This window comes from Stegodyphus dumicola, chromosome X2 (assembly GCF_044657685.1).
Source record: "Stegodyphus dumicola isolate Sdum_Otavi_A_Nest chromosome X2, ASM4465768v1".
Taxonomy (NCBI): domain Eukaryota; kingdom Metazoa; phylum Arthropoda; class Arachnida; order Araneae; family Eresidae; genus Stegodyphus; species Stegodyphus dumicola.
Genome location: NC_140781.1, coordinates 169,324,040 through 169,345,337, shown reverse-complemented (window position 1 = coordinate 169,345,337; position 21,298 = coordinate 169,324,040). Strand labels below are relative to the sequence as shown.

The 21,298-nt window shown below is 32.6% G+C and overlaps 1 protein-coding gene across 1 annotated transcript in view; it reads left to right on the top strand.

Moving 5' to 3' along the window:
* The window catches only part of LOC118191600 (adenylate cyclase type 1-like), a 347,305-nt gene that overhangs the window by 230,693 nt on the left and 95,314 nt on the right, over nt 1–21,298 (top strand). Inside the window, exon 3 of the mRNA XM_035362423.2 lies at nt 2,510–2,628. Coding sequence (XP_035218314.1) covers nt 2,510–2,628 — 119 coding nt within the window. The remainder of the gene's footprint in view (nt 1–2,509; nt 2,629–21,298) is intronic.

Here is a 21,298-nt window from a genome sequence, read left to right as displayed (position 1 = left end):
ATCCGCCTTCGTTATTTATAATATTCATGTCGGAAGCAACATTTGTTTGAAAATATTATTAAACCATTGGGTGTATGAAATTAATGCAAGAGCCGGTATGTAATTTATACGTTGTTTTAATGTTTGAACACTGTTACAGAGACATCTTTAGGCGTTTATTTATCATAGGTGCATAGAACTGTGTCGCTTTTGATTTGTTTTTAACACATATTTTATTTTTTATTTAACTGTAACTGAGCATCAAAGAAATCAATTTTCTAATGAATATCGGTGCAAGGTTTCACATATGAGGATATCAAAAGACTTCTAGATTAATTTGACTAAACTTTAGAATTTAGATCAAATTTTAGAAAATTTCTTTTGCAGCAAGAAAATTTATTTTATTTTATCACAGAACTGGAAACGAGTTAAGTATAAAATTATTTTTTTATTTTAATTTTTAAACATTTTTAAGGTAATATAGTGACATAATATATTTATTGTAATACTCATATATGCTAATAATAAAAAATGTAAAATTAATTGGTATAGTAATCAACACAGGAAATTAGTTTTATTTCAGTTTTAAAACTCAGTCTGTAAAAAATTCAGTTTTCCTAGTTTCTTAAGGTTTAGCTAAATTAATGGAAAAATATAAATTTCTAAATTTTAAATTGAAGCTACTAAAGTTAAGATGTTTTAAAACCAATATAGGATAAATAAGTTCTTTATTCTTCAAATAAGGCGGAAGAGAATGAAAAATTTAATGTTAAAAAACGAAACAAAATTAAGCACTGTGTGCTATGCATTTATAATAATTAGGACATAAATATCTCTGTACATGATATTCTCTGGTTACAGGCAATCCAGCTTACGACATTCTGTACTAAGTAGACGGATTCTGAAGCTTTCCGTAAATTAATGCATTTGATGAAAATTAATAATTACAGTAATAATATACAAAAACTAGTTGCTCCGGCCTGGCGTAACAGTTAGTATTCAGTAGTTGTATCTCTGCGAATGTGAATGGCAAGAACAAAAAATAATTACAATTTTGAATAATTAAATTTGGAATAAGATCATGGGTCGAAAGAATCTTGAAAATATTATAGAGTTACTGAATGTATTACAATCTCCTTGGAGCTGCTGGAAAGGAGCCTCGCTAAAGCGTTAAAAAATGAGCAGCTAATGGAACTCAAATTGCAAAGGGTTGTAAATGAAAGTGAAGTTAGACATCGAAGCGAAAACATTTTTCCTAATAAAAGAGTGGAAAGTTTTAGACTGGTGTAACTTTATCTTTATTAAGGAACAGAATTCAGATGTTGAAAAATTGTAAAAGCGCCTGCTGCAGCTGAAGAAGAAATTACTCTTTAACAGCATGATATACGACTGGAGTGGGGAAAAAAAATCAAACAGCAGCCTATCCATGATATTTTCGAAAACAAAAAGAAAAACTGTGAAAGGAAATAATCGGCAAACATATCGTTTTTCACAGAGACACTTCTGTGCTTAAACCAATTGTTAAATGCTATGTTTGGAGTTTTGTGGTTGTATTGGTGTATTTTTATTCCTATACCAAGATTTAAATTTGTGTTACACTTGTTTTCTTTGAATTTATTCTTTCTAAAACTATATTATATCGTCTGATTAAGTTGATCACTTAAATATTTCCGAACGATTACGGCTAGAAGTTGTTCTCAATCGGAAAAGGAAAGATGATGTAAGCTAGTATTTCCCAAAGTATAATATTTAGCCTCTTAAAAGGGGAGATATGACATAAAAATTTTCAAATTTTCAATTTTGGGCTAAAAAAAAGTAGCCTGAGACGATTATAATTTATGCATGTTTAGAAATTTTAAAAGACCAAAATCTTTCATTACAAAATGTAAACAAGCACTAGCAAGTCCACCAGTTTAGAAGGGACAGTTGTCTGGTGTGTCAACAATAAAGCCATATTATTCAGCTGGTAAAAAAGTGTGTTCATAAACATTCTTTGTTAGAACCTGTTTTATTAGCTGAGTGTTTAGAAGTCTCTCTGACAAAAAAACTACTGTCAAATTGAATGCATGAAAGAAGTCAAATCCCGCCGCCCAACTGGTCTAGTGGTTAGCGTCGTTGACTGCTGTGCCGAAGGGCCCGGGTTCGAATCTCGGAGAAGGCATTGATGTTTGTAAATTTATAGTGTCCGTGCGGCATGGGGCATTCGAAATATGCCGCGAGCCGAAAGTCCTTTTGAGAGGTTTGAGAAAGTATTATGTTATTCCATATTTTTGTATCAATATAAAAGAAGAAACATATGAATTAATATAATGTTAAATAAATGTTCTGTTCCTGTATTGCCTTTAAGAATTTTCGCTCTTATGATAATTTCTATGCAAATTTACTGTACTGTAAATTGACTTTCAGTGTCTTAAAAATTACTAATGAAATGTAATTTAGGCAAAAAAAACTTTATATCGAAAAAGTATTAATAGTGTAAGTAGTAACTTAACTATGTAATGAAATTTACTTTTTATTTTTTATTTTGCAGGAACGGCTGCTACTAAGTGTTCTGCCGCAACACGTGGCCATGGAGATGAAAGCTGACATTATTCGCCCCCGAGAAGGTCCATTTCACAAGATATATATTCAGAAGCATGAAAATGTGAGGTAAATACGCAGCCTTTTTTCATTAACATATGAACTTTGCTAATATAAAGATACGATCATTTTAGTGGATGGAGGGGTAGAGGAAAGGGTCTGCCTTGCAATTTGGATGGGGGAAAAAACATGCTTCTATGGTACTGCCTCCAGTTGAAATTAATGTCATCTATGCATTTAGTATTATAATTAATCTAATTGTCATGTTTCATTATTTACTATTTGCAAATGCTCAGTATCATGGCTTAGTTATATCATAGATGTTTAATAATCATTTCGAAGAATTTTGAAAATTTCCAATGATTTTTGAATAATTTTGGAAGTGTAGCTAATATTTTGCTATGCAATTAATTTTTCTTAGACATGTGTACTTGGTTAGTTAAATCAATAATAATGATCATGATGATGAAATGAAATGATTACTGGGGGGAAGAAAATGGAAAAAGAAACTTGCTGTCCGATTTTTGATTTTCTAACTTACCCGAAAGCTGATATAAGCTTTTATTTTTGTAGGGAGAAATGTGCCATCAAAAAATCAAAACTGATTTTTTTAACAACTGTGTATGTAATTTTTATATTTATTGCATATGTAAACAAACAAAAAAAATAATTAAAGGAAAAACTAAAATGAAATCGAACATCATGTGAGTTAGGAGTAATTTCCATTTAATAGATATAATGGCACATGGGTTGGTAACTATTAAGTGCTATCTTATAAACAATCAGCTGAAAATCAGCTCTTTAAAAATACTATTAAGGCACCAAGCTTGAATGCTTTCAACTTTTGACAGAATGCCATTTTCATAGTATAGTGAAAATCATATCTAGTTTTGATTGTGTTGATAAATTTAAATGCTATCTTTATTTTTTCTTGAGCGGTAAAGTCTCTAAACACTGGTAGTTCCGACCTGGGTTCGATTCCAGGCGACCGGATTGGTTGCGTGGGCGTTTTCGTGATTTTTCCCATAAAACAATCTCAAGAAGGCGCGCCCCCCTTAGACAGGTAGCCCTTGTGTGCTTTGCCATAATTAAACTAAACCAAGACGACCCAATTATCTTTTCTTATATATTTATTTATGCTAGCTTTATATCTTATCTGCTTATTTCGTATTTTACAGTGTTTTTATGCAATATGATAGAAAATTTCCCTTGATTATATCAGTTTTACAAGCACTATTTATAAAAATGTAATTAAATTCTTTGAATAAATAGGAATATTTTTTCTTTTCCTTTTTTTAAATGATATTTATCACTAACAAGTAGTTTAAATTAGTTGCTATGTACAGGAAATCTCTTAATAATGCTGTAACCTCACCTATTTTTGAAGAAAACTGCAAATTCATTCATGATAATTGAACAGCATTACAAAGAGTGTGTTTGCATTTAATTGCAGAAACCTAAGATTTTAAGAAGTTAACTGAAAATGTTCCAGTAGACCTTTTATGAATTTTGCCTCTCAAGCAGATCAGAACGTGGTTAAACGTTCGCAGATTGAATTTATATTTGTCAATTACTGCATTTGTCATTACTAATCTAAGCATTTACAAAACCTAAGAGATCTGATAAGTTATTTGCTCGTATTCAGTTCTGATAGAGTAAAATATACGTGATTGCATGGAAATTTGACTAAAGGGGCATAGCAAAATTTGGATAGACTAGTAACAAAGTGTGCGCAATTTTTAATTTTTATTTCAAGCAATATAAAAATATATATGTGACTGGTCCCCCTTTTTTTTACGCTATCCGTATTGAGCCATTCATTTGTAAAATATTTCTATTGAAAGAAAAATTAATAAAATATTCACAACAAAATACATTGCTTCTGCTTCTGCGTGAATTGCATCTCCTGTTTATGGTAATATAATACATGTTTGCTTATTATCACAGCCCTGAAAAAGTCAGAGCCAAGTTCAAAAGAATTTTCAGTAATCTCATTTTCTTACTATGTATTTATGTATGTTACCGTTAACGTATGAAATCCATTATTTCATAAAATACGTAGTCTCGTGAAATAACTGATCAAGTTAGTTAAAGTGTGTAATAAATTAATAATTGCACTCCTTAACAGTTATTTCAAAGAATGACTCTCTACGGCCCGTTAAAATGTAACATAACCGATATGGTTCGCCCCGTTTGTTAGTATTATCTACTATATTGCAGTATACCGTGCGACTTAAATTAAAGTTCCGAATTGAAAAGGCTGTAAGCTGAGATTTACCGGTCAAAAATTGGACATAATTATGAAAATGCGGTTGCTGCGGTTTTTTTTTTTTTTTTTTTTTTTTTTTTTTTTTTTTTTCAAATTGGAAACAAGAAAAGTCGCATAAAACAGCTACATTCTCGACCCCAGTTTTGCTTCTGGAAGCAAAAACGAGTTAAGATCGAAGAAGTGCCTAATATAGAGAAATCTCTGTAGTCGGTTGCTGCAGCTCAAAGTTTAGGTACCAATCAAGGATTTAAAAATGTTCATGTAAACACAGTGTGCGAAAAAAATTATATTTATTTTAGAAATAATGCTCTATGCACTTATAAGTGCCATTTTAGTAATCCCTGTTGTAACGAATAATTTTATAGTGTCTCTGTATTGTGAGGTATCTTATGCTAGTTAGTCAGTTATGATGCTGATCTTTACTATAATTTCCCCTTCCCGTATTCCTCACCTGAATCTAATTTAGCTTTCACTATATTTAAGCTGAGAGTTTTCAATCTCAGTTGCGAGAGCTTCTGGCAATCACGTTTGCTGTTAGTATATTTTCGCCAGCTCGGCTTAAAATTGTTATTCCGGCTTTAGCATTTTTGCTAGCCGATGATTTTAAATTCCTCTTCGATAAAATGCTTTGAATCGGCTTATTCTTTATTCTCTTGAATGTGTAGTCATTGAGTATGTTATTAGCGTTTGTATTTAATTATCTGTTATTGCTTAATGTCGCACAGATGGTATAGTGGTTAGTAACGCTGACTACAGTACCAGTAACGTGTAAGAAAGTAATTTGATAATTAAACTAAGCAATTTTTATTGAGATAACCTCATGCAGTTATTTATCTTCATTTTACCAAGCATTTTAGGCTGCATTTTTCATAAACAATTCTGAGTTAAACTTTATAAAAAGATTAATTTATTAATGACCTTTGTTAATTAATTATGTAAATTTAAAATTCTATTAAATGCTATAAGTTGCATTAATTTTCCAGTCATTTTCAATTTTTAAATGCTTAAGTTTTCTTCTTACTTTTTCAGCAAAAGTTTATTAGTTCGTTTTCAAAAATATGAAATATAAAAGTAAAAATATCCCTCTTTCCATCTTGCATTCCCAAATCGTTATGCGAAAATGGATTTACAGCTTTTAAAACCTGAAAAATGCACGTGTGTGTGATGTTATTTTCATGCGATGATTTATAAGTACTTTATTTTTTACCACGATGTTTTCGACGACGATGATTTTAAAGTGCAAAGTTTTTGAACCACTTAATTTTCGACGACGGTATTTTGTACCACGATGTTTTAGATCTGCGATGTTTTCTCTTTGTTTTCTTTTCTCCCACGATGTTTTATACCCCGACGTTTTCGCCTTGCGTTGTTTTCTCCGCGACATTTTCTTCGGCAATGTTTTTGTCGCGAAGTTTTCTGTGGACACCATTTAAATAGCCACAAGTGGTAATTTTGTCTGTAAAAGTAAGTCGTGCCTTAATATTCACTTAAGTTTAAAATAAAAAGGTTATTTTAAACTTTCTTCAGTACTTTGTGAGTGTTTAAGCGATGAAAGCTATCTGTCCAGTCAGGTCGGCAGAACTTTATAGCTCCAGTAACACTACAGTGTAAATGACATTTGTATGCTGTATGATTCAGTCAAATTGTCTATTTTACACTTTAACTACCTATCTTCAGCTAATTTAGAGAATAATTAGTTAAAGTGTCGAATTATTAACTTATTATATACTTGATCGGTTATTTCATGAAATAACTAGGTATTTTCTAAAATAATTGAATAAATGGGCATCTGATCTTATACTAACAGCGGTATTGGATAATTGCTGCTACAGTACTCTGTTTTAGTTTCAGTTGCTATTTAAAACTAAATCTTATTTTCATTTAAGTAAATTCCGCTGGAAGAAATAAGAAATGCAAAAAAGAATTAACATAAAAATAACTTGTTAGCTAAAATTAATTTTAGCTTAACTCGCATATCAAATTTATATTAATAGTATTAATTTTCGTAAAACAAAACGCAAACTCTTTCAAAAAACGATCTGTCTGCTACTCTGTTTGTTACATTCATCTATCAAATTAAAATGTTAATGAATTTTCCTGCATTTCTGAAATTAAAAAGTGAAATTATAATATGAAAACTATGTTTTCTTCAAATTAATAAATTATTGTTTTACCATTTGTCTTCGTGCCAAGAGATAATAATTCATTAAGCTGTCATAAAAATTAAATATTTAACCTTGTAATACCCCTTTATTTGTTGGAGGAAACATAAGCTTGACATCTATGTGGCAACTAACAATGAGTAAGAAAATTTTACTATTTCTTTGTCGAATTATTAAAAATTTGGGAACCTGAGTTCCAGTATATAATTGGAATTTTCCTTTTTGGCTAGAAATATTCGTAATATACTTAGATTTTATATGTATTATATAGAGTGTATGTAATATAGTGTATGTAAATTATATATATATATATATACATATATATAGTGTATGTAAATTATATATATATACATATATATAGTGTATGAAAATTATATATATATACATATATATAGTGTATGTAAATTATATGTGCATCAAAAGAAAAAAAAAATCACCCAAAAGGAGCAAGTATAAATTTTCTGCTATGTTTTGCTTGAGGAATTTAGCTCTTAAAAACCGGTAGAAGACTTACGTGCAATTTTCACTTATTTCAGGCTTCTGAGCATGAACCACAGCCTCAGTATAGCAACTTAGCGCTGCGCATAACTTTTTATATGGCATAACTTGAACCGGTAGAAGTGATCAAGCTTATTGACAACCTATAGCTTATTGCCAAAGCTTATTGGCCCTGACATATTTTCAGTATCAGAAATTTCCCATTTAGAACGCTCACATTGATCCGGTATTGATAGGGAAGAAAAATCTAGCTGGAAGTTTAAAAGTTAAGTTTGAAGGAAATGCACTTCACTGCTTCTTTTGACTTAAAAGATCATCCATTGTATCTTAATAACTTTCTCCCTTCACTTCTCTGGGATTCTTTTCACAGGCATTTTTACAAAACTACAATGCATATTTTTAACTGTAGTCGACTATTGATCAAATTTTTGTTCCAGGTATAATTCCATATTTTTAGTCTCATAAAAATACGTAGTTTGATTTTACTCTGTCACCTAATCTAGAAACTCTTTTTCTCAGTTATATCAATTCCAGCCAGCTTAGCAAAGTTCTTCATAAATCTGATTTTAATTTATACTAAGATAGGAACTTTTTGGGGGGGGTGATATTTTATGGATGAAATTAAACATTTTGTGGATTAGCCATGCTCGTGTTAGTTAGCAATTTTGGATATGATTATACTTTTCTGTCTGTGCCGTAGCATTAACAGAGCGAAACGTGGTATTTTGTGCAGCCTAAGCAAAGGCTAATCAGGAAGGCGATTAAAATTGATCACAATAAATATTTCACCGATATTTTCTGAATAAATTTCTTACAAAAGTATTTCTAATTATTTATAGGCACTTTTTCAAATTTTCACTTTTTCGAGTTTTAAATATTAGCTTGTTATATACGTGGCAGAAAGCATTAAGAGAATAATTAGATTTTTTTATTATTGTACCTGCTTAAATTTTTAAAAAAGTGTTGAATTTAATGAAATGCTTATGCTTAGATTATATTGTAACAGCTAAATGCGTTGGCAACAACACTACAAAGTACTAAATGTTTTTCCTTCACATTTTTATTTGACAACACGAGTCTAATACAGGGTGATCAGAGAATAAGCCCTGATTTCAAAATTAAATATCTCTACAACAAAGATTGATAGAATTATGCGGTAAATTGTACATTTATTAGCAAAACTGTAAAAATGCTGTACAAAAGTTTAGAAAATTTAGTTACGAAAATCGTTAACAGATGGCGCTCTACTCGCAATGACCTATCAATAGCCTTTAAAAATGTGCTTTGAATTCGAAAGTGATCAGCGCGACTGTTGGCTAGTGAAAAAAAGCCTAGCGTAGAAAGTTAAATGATGTATTCCATTGAACAACGTGTTTTTTTGGTTCTGGAATTTCAACGATTAGAACACAGTCCTACGGCAACACGTCGCAGTTTTCAAAACCGATTCAATGTTCCAGTTGGACCCGATGCGAAAACCATTCGCATGCTCTTCGCGAAATTTGAACGGACTGGCAGCGTGGCTGATGATCGAAAGGGAAATGTTGGGCCTAGGCAAACTGTAGTCACTTCTGAAAATGCAGCCAACGTTTCTGGAATTGTTTAGCAAAATCCTAGGAAAAGCATCCGACGGATGGCATCAGAAGACAGGTTTGAAGTACATGAGCACGCAAAAAATATTAAAAAATAGCCTACGGCTGTTTCCATACAAAATCCAAAGTCATTAGGCCATACCCATGAAAACTGTGCAACAAAGGGTTGACTTTGCGAATCAGATTCTAACAATTGTCGACAACGACAGATTTGATTTGAGCTGCATCTGGTTCACAGATGAGGCACATTTTCATTTGAATGGAGTCGTTAATAAACAAAACTGGAGGTTTGGGGGTACCGAAAATCCTCATTTAATGTGAAGAGAAAGCACGACATTCGCCCAAATTTACTGCATGGGCTGCGGTATGCGCCAGAGGCATTATCGGACCATTCTTTGTAAGAGAAACGATAACTACTGAACGTTACGTTAAAATTTTGGAACAATTTGTCAGCACTCAATTAGCGTTGGAGTATCGACTGGTTCATGCAGGATGGGGCTCGACTACATCGAACAGATAAAGTTTTTCGCTTTCTTCATGAATACTTTGGAAATAGAGTAATTGCGTTAGATTATCCGCACTTTACTGACACAGGAATAGATTGGCCTCCATATTCTCCCGATCTGAGTCCTTGTGACTTCTTTCTGTGGGGAATCGTTGATTGGTGTTGCATGTGATTCCATTTCTGTTGAGAAATTGCAAGACGTGATGTCAAATCTCATTGTTCGTTTACGCCACCTCATTGTTGCGAACGGTGAACATTTTTAAAAAATTGTATTTTGATTGCAAAGGCTGCTTCACTTTATTCTTTTTTTTTTTTTTTTTTTTTTTAAGCCCTTTCAGAGAAAGAGTTTTCAGCGCAGAGCGCCATCTGTTAACGATTTTCGTAACTAAATTTTCTAAAATTTTGTACACCATTTTTACAGTTTTGCTAATGAACGTACAGTTTACTGAATAATTCTATCGATCTTTGTTGTAGAGATATTTAATTTTGAAATCAGGGCTTATTCGCTGATCACCCTGTATGTAATTGCAGTTAACTGAAAACAGGAAATGAAGTATAGAAGCCAGAAATGAAAAGAAAACTTGAGTAAAGAGAAGTATAAATAAAAATATTCCTCATGATTCTTCAGTGTTATGATTTATATAATCTAAACTTTGGTATACCATACACTCTTAATTAATTCTCGCATTGCGAAACTTTTGCACATTATCATGGGACATTAAAAAATTACGACACTCAAAAGTAACGGATTATAATAAAAATTAAATTGCATATTTAAATCCAGCTGGCACTTATACCTAAAAATGAAGTTTTGCTCATTCTTTGATAAAATCTTTATGGATTACTCAGATTTCAAGCTCAAATTACGAAACTTCTGCAAATTATCAAGAGACATTAAAAAATGGCGACACTCAAAAATATTGGATGATAAAAATAAAGAACCTATTTGAGATTCGCTTACACTAATACCAGAAAAGAAGTCTTCCTTATTTTTTTATGAAATCTTCGTAGTCTACTTAAATTTCAAATTCCAATTACTTTTCTATCCAGTGCCATTACACAGAAAGATTATGAATTTCTCATTTCTCATCCCCAAGTAATTAATCTTTTCCAGACTATTCTTTACATTTACGAGTGCGCCGCACAAAAACGAAAAAAAATATATATATATATATAAATAAAAAAATAAAAAGGCTGCTGGAGTGTGAAGAGAAAACTGAAATGTCTTCTGGATAATTTCTCCAGTTTCTTTTTCCAATTTTACGAAGTTCTTAATAATTCTTTATCATCAGAGTAAACAGAGCCATTTCAAAATAAAATATTTCGCTTTCTCCTTTCTTAATATGACCATTGCAAGAAGCACTCATAAAAAAAATGAAAGCGCCAGAAATAGATTAAATCCCTTCTCTCCTTTCCGTATACAACCGCTCATTCAAGCTTAAAAATAAAAGCAAAAAGCCATTTCATGTTCTGTTTCGGTATGCACTTCAGCTGCGAAGCATTTTTTTAATTCTCTTACACAAATAAAACTAGATTTTAATTATCTCTGCTGAAATGATTTTTGCTTTTCGTGTTTAAAATAAGTATTAAGGGTATAAAGCATTTTTGCTTTCAGAATCTAACTTTACTTTCAGAACTCTCAAAACTACTTCGATAATGTTTTCTTTCAGAATTTTGCTTCAGTTTCTCTTAGTGTATTTCTGTTTAAACCGATAATAAGTTTCTCATCACCGCCACTCTGCCGCTTTACAGAAAATTGTGTTTATTCAATTTTGACGTTAGAAATGTGGTTAGCACAACCTTCCCAAATTTTTTGGACCGTTACTTTACGTTACATCACCGTGGACGTATCATCCACTCGCCTTGGCCAGAATTGCCTTTGCGTGAAACCGTACCTTCTAGGCAATTCGCAGATGACCAGTTCTCAGATTGTTGTCATCTGGCCGAACGTAGCATTTTTATTTTAATCTTTTGAATTTAAAATGAAAACTATTGTTGTTTAAAAGACTGAGCGATTTAAAAATAATAAACGCATTTCATAATTGCGTAAATCTTTAATTTTTATTAATATATCTAATTAATATAAATTAAAATACATCACTGTAATTAATAAGACATGTTTATAATGTTATATATTACGTACCTGATGGAGCATCGGTTAAGTATTCTTTAGTTTATTTACACATTTTAGGAAAAAAAAAAAAAAAAAAAAAAAAAAAGACTTCGTATCTTTTAAGACCATAACTTTAACAGGGGAATATGCGAAAATAATTGCACATTTTTTCATAGTTACAGGAAGTCTGGTTTAGCACAATTAACTAAACTTTCAACCGAAGCGTGCTAAGCGAATACAATAGGAAAATATAAATAATATATCCATTACTTAACTCTAATTTTTGGATAAAATAAGAAAGAAAGAGTTATAAGCTATATTAAAGGTAACATCATCAATCAACTTTAAATAAAAAAAAATCAGTAGCATATGTTTTTGTTTAACGTCTAAACTAGTAGTCCCTTAGTTTCTTAGTCTTACACGATAGGCTGGCGATTCACAGCTCACATTTTGAGCTTTGCTTAAAAACCTGATGGAGCTGTTTTTTTTTAAATAAATAAGTAAGTAAAATAAAGTAAAACATATTTGATAAATGTTGGAGATTTCTAACTTTATATGTGAGTGCGAAAACTGGAAATCACATTAACTTGGTTTATATAGTTAGGGCAAAGTACTCAAGACTATCTTCCTAAGAAGAGGGATGCCTTCGTGGAGCACTTTTTAAGGGAAGATGGCTCCTATACATGTGGGGGAAACCATGAAAACGCCCATGCAGCCAACCCATTCGCCGAGATTCGAACGCCGAACCGAACTAGTAGTGTTCACTGAAGTTGCTGCTGGTGGGCCTCACATTATTAAGATCCTGGCAGAACTGAACATTTAAATTCTATAGCAGGATTCATATCAAACAAAACTTTCTTAACAGGCTCAATGCTTTGCAAAATCAGCGGAAATTCTTCTGCCGTTAGCTTTTTCAGACTTTGGTTTAATTTAAATCTGAAACTTAAGAATTTGAACTTATCTGAAAGAATGCAAACTTACCGGAGAGATTTACTATCTAATTATTTGAGTTTCAATGTTTATACTCGATTTCCGTTTTTTTTTCGGGGGGGGGTAAGTTTTATTTTTTACTCTTTTTATTATTTGTCGTAACAAAGGAAAAGAAATAAGTATTTTTTTTTTCCACGCATCAAACTGAACTTTTTAACAAAACCAGCTGAAAAAAAAAATAGTGTCCATATTTGTTGTTTTTCTTACGTTGTGATCCACGACGGGTACATTTATTATTTAACGGTTTTAGGTAACCAATAATTTGTAACTTGGAAGTACAGTTCTTTTACGTTTATAAATCAAAATACGAATACTAAATTAATAAACTGTATTTTTTGCAAGGGTCTGAAAAGTAAAATTGCTTGAGCAAGAAGTAACAAATCTGGAATGAGAGAAGCGAACGAAGCGTAGTATATGTGATTATAGAGGTACAGTTACCACAGGAAAAAAAAAGTATTGCGAATCTGAGAATTAAAAAATCGGTAAATCTTGGCGAATTTTTTCTCTGCTTCTGTTCATTATTTCGAGATATTTCGTTGAATTTTTTTTTCGTTATTATTTAGACAAGCTTGAGCGAGTTCGGATATCCAATGTTTCGGATAATTGATTGTATGGTAGTCAAAACTTTGCTTTTCTGCATTGCTTCCCGTTTATAACGTCACCCGTTCAAGTAAGAGTAAATAAGAATTGTTTCACAGTTGTAACGTAGAAAGGAAGAAGAAAAACAGTTTCCTCATCCTATAGTCTCAGAATAATTCGAAGAGAAGAATTGCAATTATTTCCTTCATTTATTAAAGCGTATAAATCAGAAATCTTTTTACCTTCTTTATCAATAAATAAAAAGTAAAACAGAAAGGGCTTACGAGGTTTTCTAGCTTGCGTTTAGGTTATATTATGGTCAGTAATTAAGTGTGCTTAGTTGTGTCTTAACTCAAGATGTATGAAATTTTACGATGTATGTTATATTTAAAAATGTAAAAAATATACGAGTGTAAAATGTGTGCGGTTATTGCGGATTCTTTTTGTTTGCATTCAGTTTGTTTGTATACATTTCTTGTATGCAGGCTTGCGATATTAGTTCAGGTAGGTGCAAGTAGAAGCTAGGCTAGCACCTCTGTATTACCGCAGGTGATTGAATTACTAACTACTAACTTCTACCCCCAATTTTGAGGGAGAACACTCTGGTGCTGCCTGAGGGTCTGTCACTCTACTTTCCCTACCATTAACCTCTCGAGAGGACTTTCGGCTTCCCGTGTATTTTGAAAGCCCCCCTGCCGCACAGGTAGTATACGCTTGAAACATTCATGCCTTCTTCGAGATTCGAACCCGGTCCCGTCCGTACGACAGTCAGCGTCATTAACAACTGTACCGACTGAGCGGCTCATTAATTCAGATAATTAGGCGGAACTTTGAATCCTGTTATAACGAAGTTTATTTTTTTAAGCATGTGTGAGGATTGTGTGCATTTTATATATGTAAACCACATTTCCGTATTTACACATTGCGAGAAAATTAAAAGAGAATGAATGGATTTTTTGTGAAAATCTTAATATCGTGAATAGAAATGAATAGGAAAAATATTAAAATTGTAAGCTGGGAAAGCGTCGTCATCTGCATTCACTTCAAAATAGCTTGTGCTATTCTCACAATATCATTTTTTTGTGAAGAATAATAATTTTAGTCAGTTACTCTTCTACAAGATTTATCCTGAAGTCCTAGAAGGTTCTAAATTGCTTTGAGAGCTGACGGTTCATTTCCGGCAATTTCTGATTGGGATAAATTAATTAAACTGAATAAGATGACATCCATTCTATTTGCCTGTGTGATTTCCATAAATATTAAGTTATCAGCCTTAGTTCAAATGAATATTGCATACCGGTGTGTTGTGATTCTGGGAGCTGTTCATTTGATATTTCGAAAGCTTATGCTCGTGCTTTGAAAATATTCTACGCTGTGAAATAGTTTGTATTTGAGCTTATTTCCAACAGCTTTAGTAAACTTATTAATTGCAGGTAATTAGTCCCAGGTTCGATTCCCAAGCCCTAATACTAATGTTATCACATTTGCAATGAATTGAAGCCCGCTGCACTGCAAATACTTTATTTCATTACAGTGAGCTATCGCTGTTTATCTCGAAAATGCTAGGAGTTCATTTTTAACATTCCATCGTAATGGATGCCCAGACAACCCTTGCATATTTTCTACATGTTTACCTTTTGTGTTACTAGACAAACTATTATGAGTGTAATGCTCTTTCCAGAGTAAGAATGTTAAATTATCCCACTTTCGTTTCACTTATCTTGTGTAATTTGGATATGTCCATGCTGATTAATGGGCGAAGGATGAATGCATCTGTCTTTGGTCATAGACTTATAAGCAAGCCTGGTAATAATATGATTGTACAAAAGACACACTATCCCAGTTTGATTTATAATATAAGAGAACAATAGTCTCTAGTATGATGGTCTTATGCTCCTCTTCTCTTGCAACTAACCACACGAAGGAAATTCCGTAACGAAAGATTTTTCATGTTTCTGCGTGGCGTACAGATGAAGATCATAATTATTCGGACCTTAACCAGAAGTTTTATCTCGCATCCATATATGTAATTATCTTCTCCTCTAAGTACTAAACGAACCTGTCAAACGGAAGTTTACAAAATTATTTTGCGAATGTAAACAGTGATTCAATTGTTATCCGTAGTTTTAAAACTCAGCATCTAGTGAAGCGTCAGCCTGCTGTAAGCAATCATGCAAGCCGCTTTCATGTGCTTGCCGCACAAGCACTTTGGAAAGTTTGACGCACAAGGAGGTGATTTTTATGCGTTCTACACTCAGATGGCAAATTATTATACAGATCGATGCCTCTAATAACGTATTAGTTCAAATAATGCCCTAGTAGCTTTCTTAATAATGATACAATGAAACATTTGAAATAAGATGGCAGTGTACAACTAGCATTCTGAGGAAAACATCTATCGAAAAGTTGCATCATAAACGCAGTTGCTAGTTAGAGATTCGGTGTTCTCATTGATTTTTCTAGAGCCACCCTATTAATTCGCATTGGTCATTCAAAAACTGTAAGCATTTTTAAATGGTCATCAGTTAGTTCCTAATCGATAATGATGAAGTATGAATTTTTTATTGAAAGACGGCTTCATTATGCCAGAAAGAAAAATTTTTGTAGGAGTATAGATAATCAGTCAGAATATTTACATAGCTTGAAAGAGATTTCCACGAGTGATGGGATCGCAAGGAGTTACATTTGAAGGCTTATCTCTATTCCATAAGGACTTACCATCAGCATGACTATAATTAGCAAATGTGTCTAATGAGATCCTGCAATATGTGTGTAGTCTTGCGTAGTCCAGTTGCCATAAGCTTTTGAAAATTACAAACTAGTAGTCGATTTCTTGAAGACGAAAGAATGATGCTATGTAAATGTCAGCTGTCATTGTTTGTTTTCTTTGTTTTAGAGTGCGGGAGACATTCTCATAGGTCTCTCTTATACGGTCTGCTGCCAGGAAGCTTGCGTTTCTTGCAAAGAGGCGGGTTAGTAGCATGTTTATTACGATATTTTTCATCCTTATTTGGAAATGTTAATGCAATAACGCACCCTTGGTACACATGTGCTGCGGTTTGATAGAAATCCCCAAAATTAGGTTAAAATCTGCCTTGAGAGCCTTGTCTTTGGGTTGTAGGGCACGAGAACATCTTGGTCCACCACTGGGACTGCCTTCGGTCAAAACTGGAATAAAGCTTGGGTAACTTTCGTGTGCCTTGCCAAAATTAAATGATCATTTCAGTTTCAAAACTTCAGCAGTTGCAGGTACTGAACAGGGACACTTTACGGCAGTTATAATTCAGCAGCTGTCAAAATCGTTCGGCAAATATCAAAATTTTTAATTAAAAATTAAGCTTGAATTGTCGTGAGGGATAATTAACGCTGTGCAGTTTGCAGGAGACGAGACACGCTGTTTTTTCATTCAAGAAGCAAAAACATTCTTCACTGTAGACAGGGCTGGCGCTAGGCTTTTTGCCGCTGGTGCAATATCAGCGAATCGCAAATTCTGCTTAACGGGGCTCTTTTAAATTCTACAAATTTTACCGTCCTTAAATTCTGCTTCCTAGTGCTTCCACTAAATTCTGAAACTTTGCCATCTGTTAATTTTTTCTTTCGGTTATTCTCTAGATTTTAAAACTTTTGCCTCCTTTAAGTTCTGTCGCTAAGTGCGGCCGCACCGGCTTTGAAAGTAGACCTGAAACACGTTATTAAGAGTGAAAATATTTCTCATATTTAATAAACAAAGAACATAGATTTTTTCTTCAACTATTGGGTAATCCAAGCTATAACTTTGCATTAACCTAACTTTCGAATTGGCCGTTCTTCATTTCTGCATGTGCTGAATATTATTGTTTCCTTTATGCGGGATTTCAGTTTTGTAATTGTTAGGCAGCTTAACGTTTAGTCAAGCAGAGTTATATGCTGGGAAGGTCTTGAAATTAATTTCAACGTCGGGCGAACAGTGGTGCCGATACGTATTAATTTAATCAGTAAATCAATAAGTGGGAATGAAAACATATGAAGACCTACCAAATAGCTAGTTTATTAAAGCCATAGAGCTCTATAACGGCCTGAATTAGGGTTCCTGTGATTAAACAAGCCAGCTGCGTAAAATTAGAACTATTTCTCCATATATACCACAAATAGGAAATAGTTTTCTCTAGAAAAACCCAGAATGAAGGTTTTTCATTCCTTTATGTTGATGGTCTTGGTGTGCTTTACCATATTTGAATATCTAAACAGTAAGATAATTGGTTAATTGATACGGATACGTAATTTTTATATTTACGAAACAGATGCGAATAAATGCGATTAATTGCAGAATATTGCTGATGAACTTTAAAAAAAATGGCAAAAAGTAGGTATTTAGAATAATTTGTTTAATTTGCTTATCGCTGGACATTCGGAAGTTGATCAAAAGCTCTGTTTCCTCTCGATCGAAATGGTCGAAAGCTCTGTTCCGAAAGTTATGATCTATCGACGCGAAACTCAATTTGAAACTTTTCCAAGAAACATATCCGTTCCAGAAATGCAAAGGAAATCTTCCCAGAAAGATACCAACAGAAGCATAATCTTCCTCTAATTGGTTGTTTCTCTTTCTTCTCCTATGTAAAACACAGCTGCCGGCAATGTTTTTTCTCCAACATCGTAAAATATTTCGGCTACATACTCGAAACACATCGCTGAATGTAACTGTTGCCCAGGAATTGCTAGAAACCTCCAATTAAAATTAATCCTGGGATGAACGCGTTTCTCCGAAAAGTTTCTTATTTCGTATTGCGTCGACAGGTCTTATAAAAGCCATTTTATATGTAACTACTCATTCGCCCCCGCGACACTCAGCTTGTTCCACTCAGCTACTGCACTCTTGTCTCAGACTGTAGAATAAGCCTGCGCTTTGTTTTCCTTTATAAATGCATAAATTCAACTTAGCGATCGGAAATTTTTATCACTGTGGGCCCCCATAGAAGGAAACAATTGAGAGAATAAAGGATTTTGCGCAAGAGGATTTATGCTCAAGTGGCACATATATCGTTCGTTATATGTATGTTCGTGATGAAAGCTAGAAAAAAGATTACTCTAACGAAACATATGACTAATGCCAGTAATTTAGGGAAGAGAAATGTACGCAACCCCAGACCTATACGGGATTAGGCAGTAGACAACATATGACAATAGTTTTCAAGCGCAAAATCATGCCAAAATTGCATTGCTGAGGATACGGTAAAAATATGCTTAAAAGCCAATATTCTGTTGTATAAATTAGATCATCTAGCTGTGCATGATTATTTAGTAAAATATGTGCCCGGTTCAGATAATCTCCTTTCAGGCGACGTTAGTCCACTTTGAGACTTGAGTATTTATTACTTTGCGCATATTCCGAATGAAAAGCAATAAAAGTGCAATTAAAAGATTAAGACAAATAACGACGTGGATGATAAAACATACGATTATTTTTTTCGTATTATTAGTTTATTTTATGTCTGAAATAGTGATTTTTTAAAATTATTTATTTATTTATTTTTTTTAATTTGTGCAAAGAAATGCGATATTTAAATTTTTTACTTTATTTGCGAAATTTCCTTTTTTTAATGGGAAAATTAGGCATACCTATTAATTAGTAATAAAAATACTGTCTGCTTTAGAAGAAATGCCTTTAAGACATTCTAAGATAAACTTCGTATAGTCACGTTACATGCGAGAAAATCCTCGGAAACCTCATACAGCTAAGCCGCTCATCAAAAACCCATCCAAACACAAACTACCAAAATGCAGCGATATTATCCTCTCGATCATTATGAAACCATAATAATAAGAGTTAAGTTTCATTGCTCTGAATAAAATTGTTAATATATAAGAAAGAGTGTTGTTCATACTTTTCATGTTGAAACACTTCATTTTTACAATAAATTTTATGATGATTGCCTCACTTCTTTTGATTTTTCCAATTACATACGCAATGAAGTTGCGTTTTAAATATCTTAATTAACATTCTAGGAACGTAAACGACAATTTCGGTTGCGCAATCTAAGAAATTCTGAGCTTCATCGCGTTTTAAATTTTAAATGCTGTCTAACAGCAATCGTTAAAAAGCAGAAACTCCCCGAGGAAGTAAAATTTGTTCCAACCTAATTTAATTATTACTTTCGTGAACAATCGTTTCCTTCGTAAAGTCTCATTAGACAACATAGCGCATCGCCATAAAACTGTTTTATCCTTCCATTGGGATTTAAATGTTAGAAACCGGAATCTCCGAAGCAGGTTTCTGGAGACTGTCGTAAAAGTGCGGTGGTCTTAAGAACCTTTAAGGCACTGTCCTGGGTAAATCCAACAATTGAGATTTATCAGCCGTTTCTCGTATCAAGGGTCTAACTGGGAAACTAAAACGTTACGCTTTTATACCTATTTGTACAAAGTAATCAAATTGTTGAATCGATGATTTAGAGTATTTAGTAACTGAATAAAATGTGTTAGCGAGTAATTTCACAAATTTAGTTAGTTACCATTGTTGTAATCGCATACCCTAAATGAAATTTCACTATGAATTTCGTTTAAGAACCTTCGTTTTTCTCTTGTTAAGTGTTTCAGTCTTATGAAAGTCGCTTATCAAGCATTCTTTTACATCATACATGCTTATTATGAACTCACATGAGCTTATGTCGTGCATAACTGTGCAAAAGCTGTTATTTTAAAATCTGACGTCAAATGTAAGACAGAAAGAATCCATATTCTATTCTTGACATATTCTATTTTAGGGAAGCATAAAATGCGTGCAATACTTTTGTTAACTGTGATTTATTAAATTTGATATAGCATTCAGATACTGATGCTTAGAAAGTCCTGTGCAAAGGCATCTTTCCCTCTTAAGCAGATAATCTTCGCGTACATGCTTTACTATAATGAAACACAACCAAACCAAATACTGATGTAAAACAAATAGATAATAAATATACATCAACGACATGATTCTTCTTTCCGAAGAATGTTCAAATTATACGTTTGAGCGTATTACATGTTTTTGCAGCATGTTATATGGAAGACCGTGCAGATTTAAACCACAGCATGCCTCTTAAGCACACAAGGACTGTTTTTCTTCGGATGGTCGCCTATCCGTATTATGATGGTGAAATGTGATACTGATCGCAAAAGAACTAATTATTATGCGTGCTGATTGGTAGTATGATTGGTATGGTCATTCAATAGCTATCCTTAGATCGTTAACTGGAATAACGAATCTTAAACACTTATTCTAACTTTAATCTAGCTAACACTTATTTTTATAGGAATGTGAAAAACAAATATTACGACACATACCTTTGCAAAATTTTGAAACTTAATTTCATCGTTTTGATGATTGCAAATGGAAAAAAAAAAAAAAAAAAAAAAAAAAAACTCGATGTTTTTCGAGACGGTTTTCATTCACAAACAACTACTATAGATTATGCCGGTTTTCATTTCTTGAAATGATACTTCTAATTTACATTAGTGAGGGAAAAAAGCATTGAATTTGATTTCATTAACGTTCAGATTGGCAGACATGTTATCTTTTATTCGTATCTGAATTTAAAATGTATTTCAATTTATTTTCATACGTTGAAACATTGTTATATATAGTTTATCCAGTGTACATTTTAAACACATTTTTATCAGAAATAATTCTGAAACTCAAAAACTTGAAATATGTTTCTTTCAAAAGATATTTTGATGTTTTTTGCGCGGTATTTTTGAAAGAAATTACAATGAAACTCGAAAAATGATGTTATTTCATGTGTAAAAGGAGTAAGTAACTTTGAAATTAATTTACTTTTACATGCGAAATGATAGATTTTTTTCACTGTCTGAGAAACAAAAACCTGAACCACTCTTTTTTAATACAATTACTTCATTTAGAAGGCGTTTCGGGAAAAATAAGGGAAACAAAGCCCAAAATGACATCAGTAATATTTCACTCCAATTTGTTATATCACTGTCATCGTATAGCAATCCTAGAAAATAAACAAGTCTTTTGTTTAAACGTTCTTGGTTGTTGTTTTGAGGAGTGTGATAAAA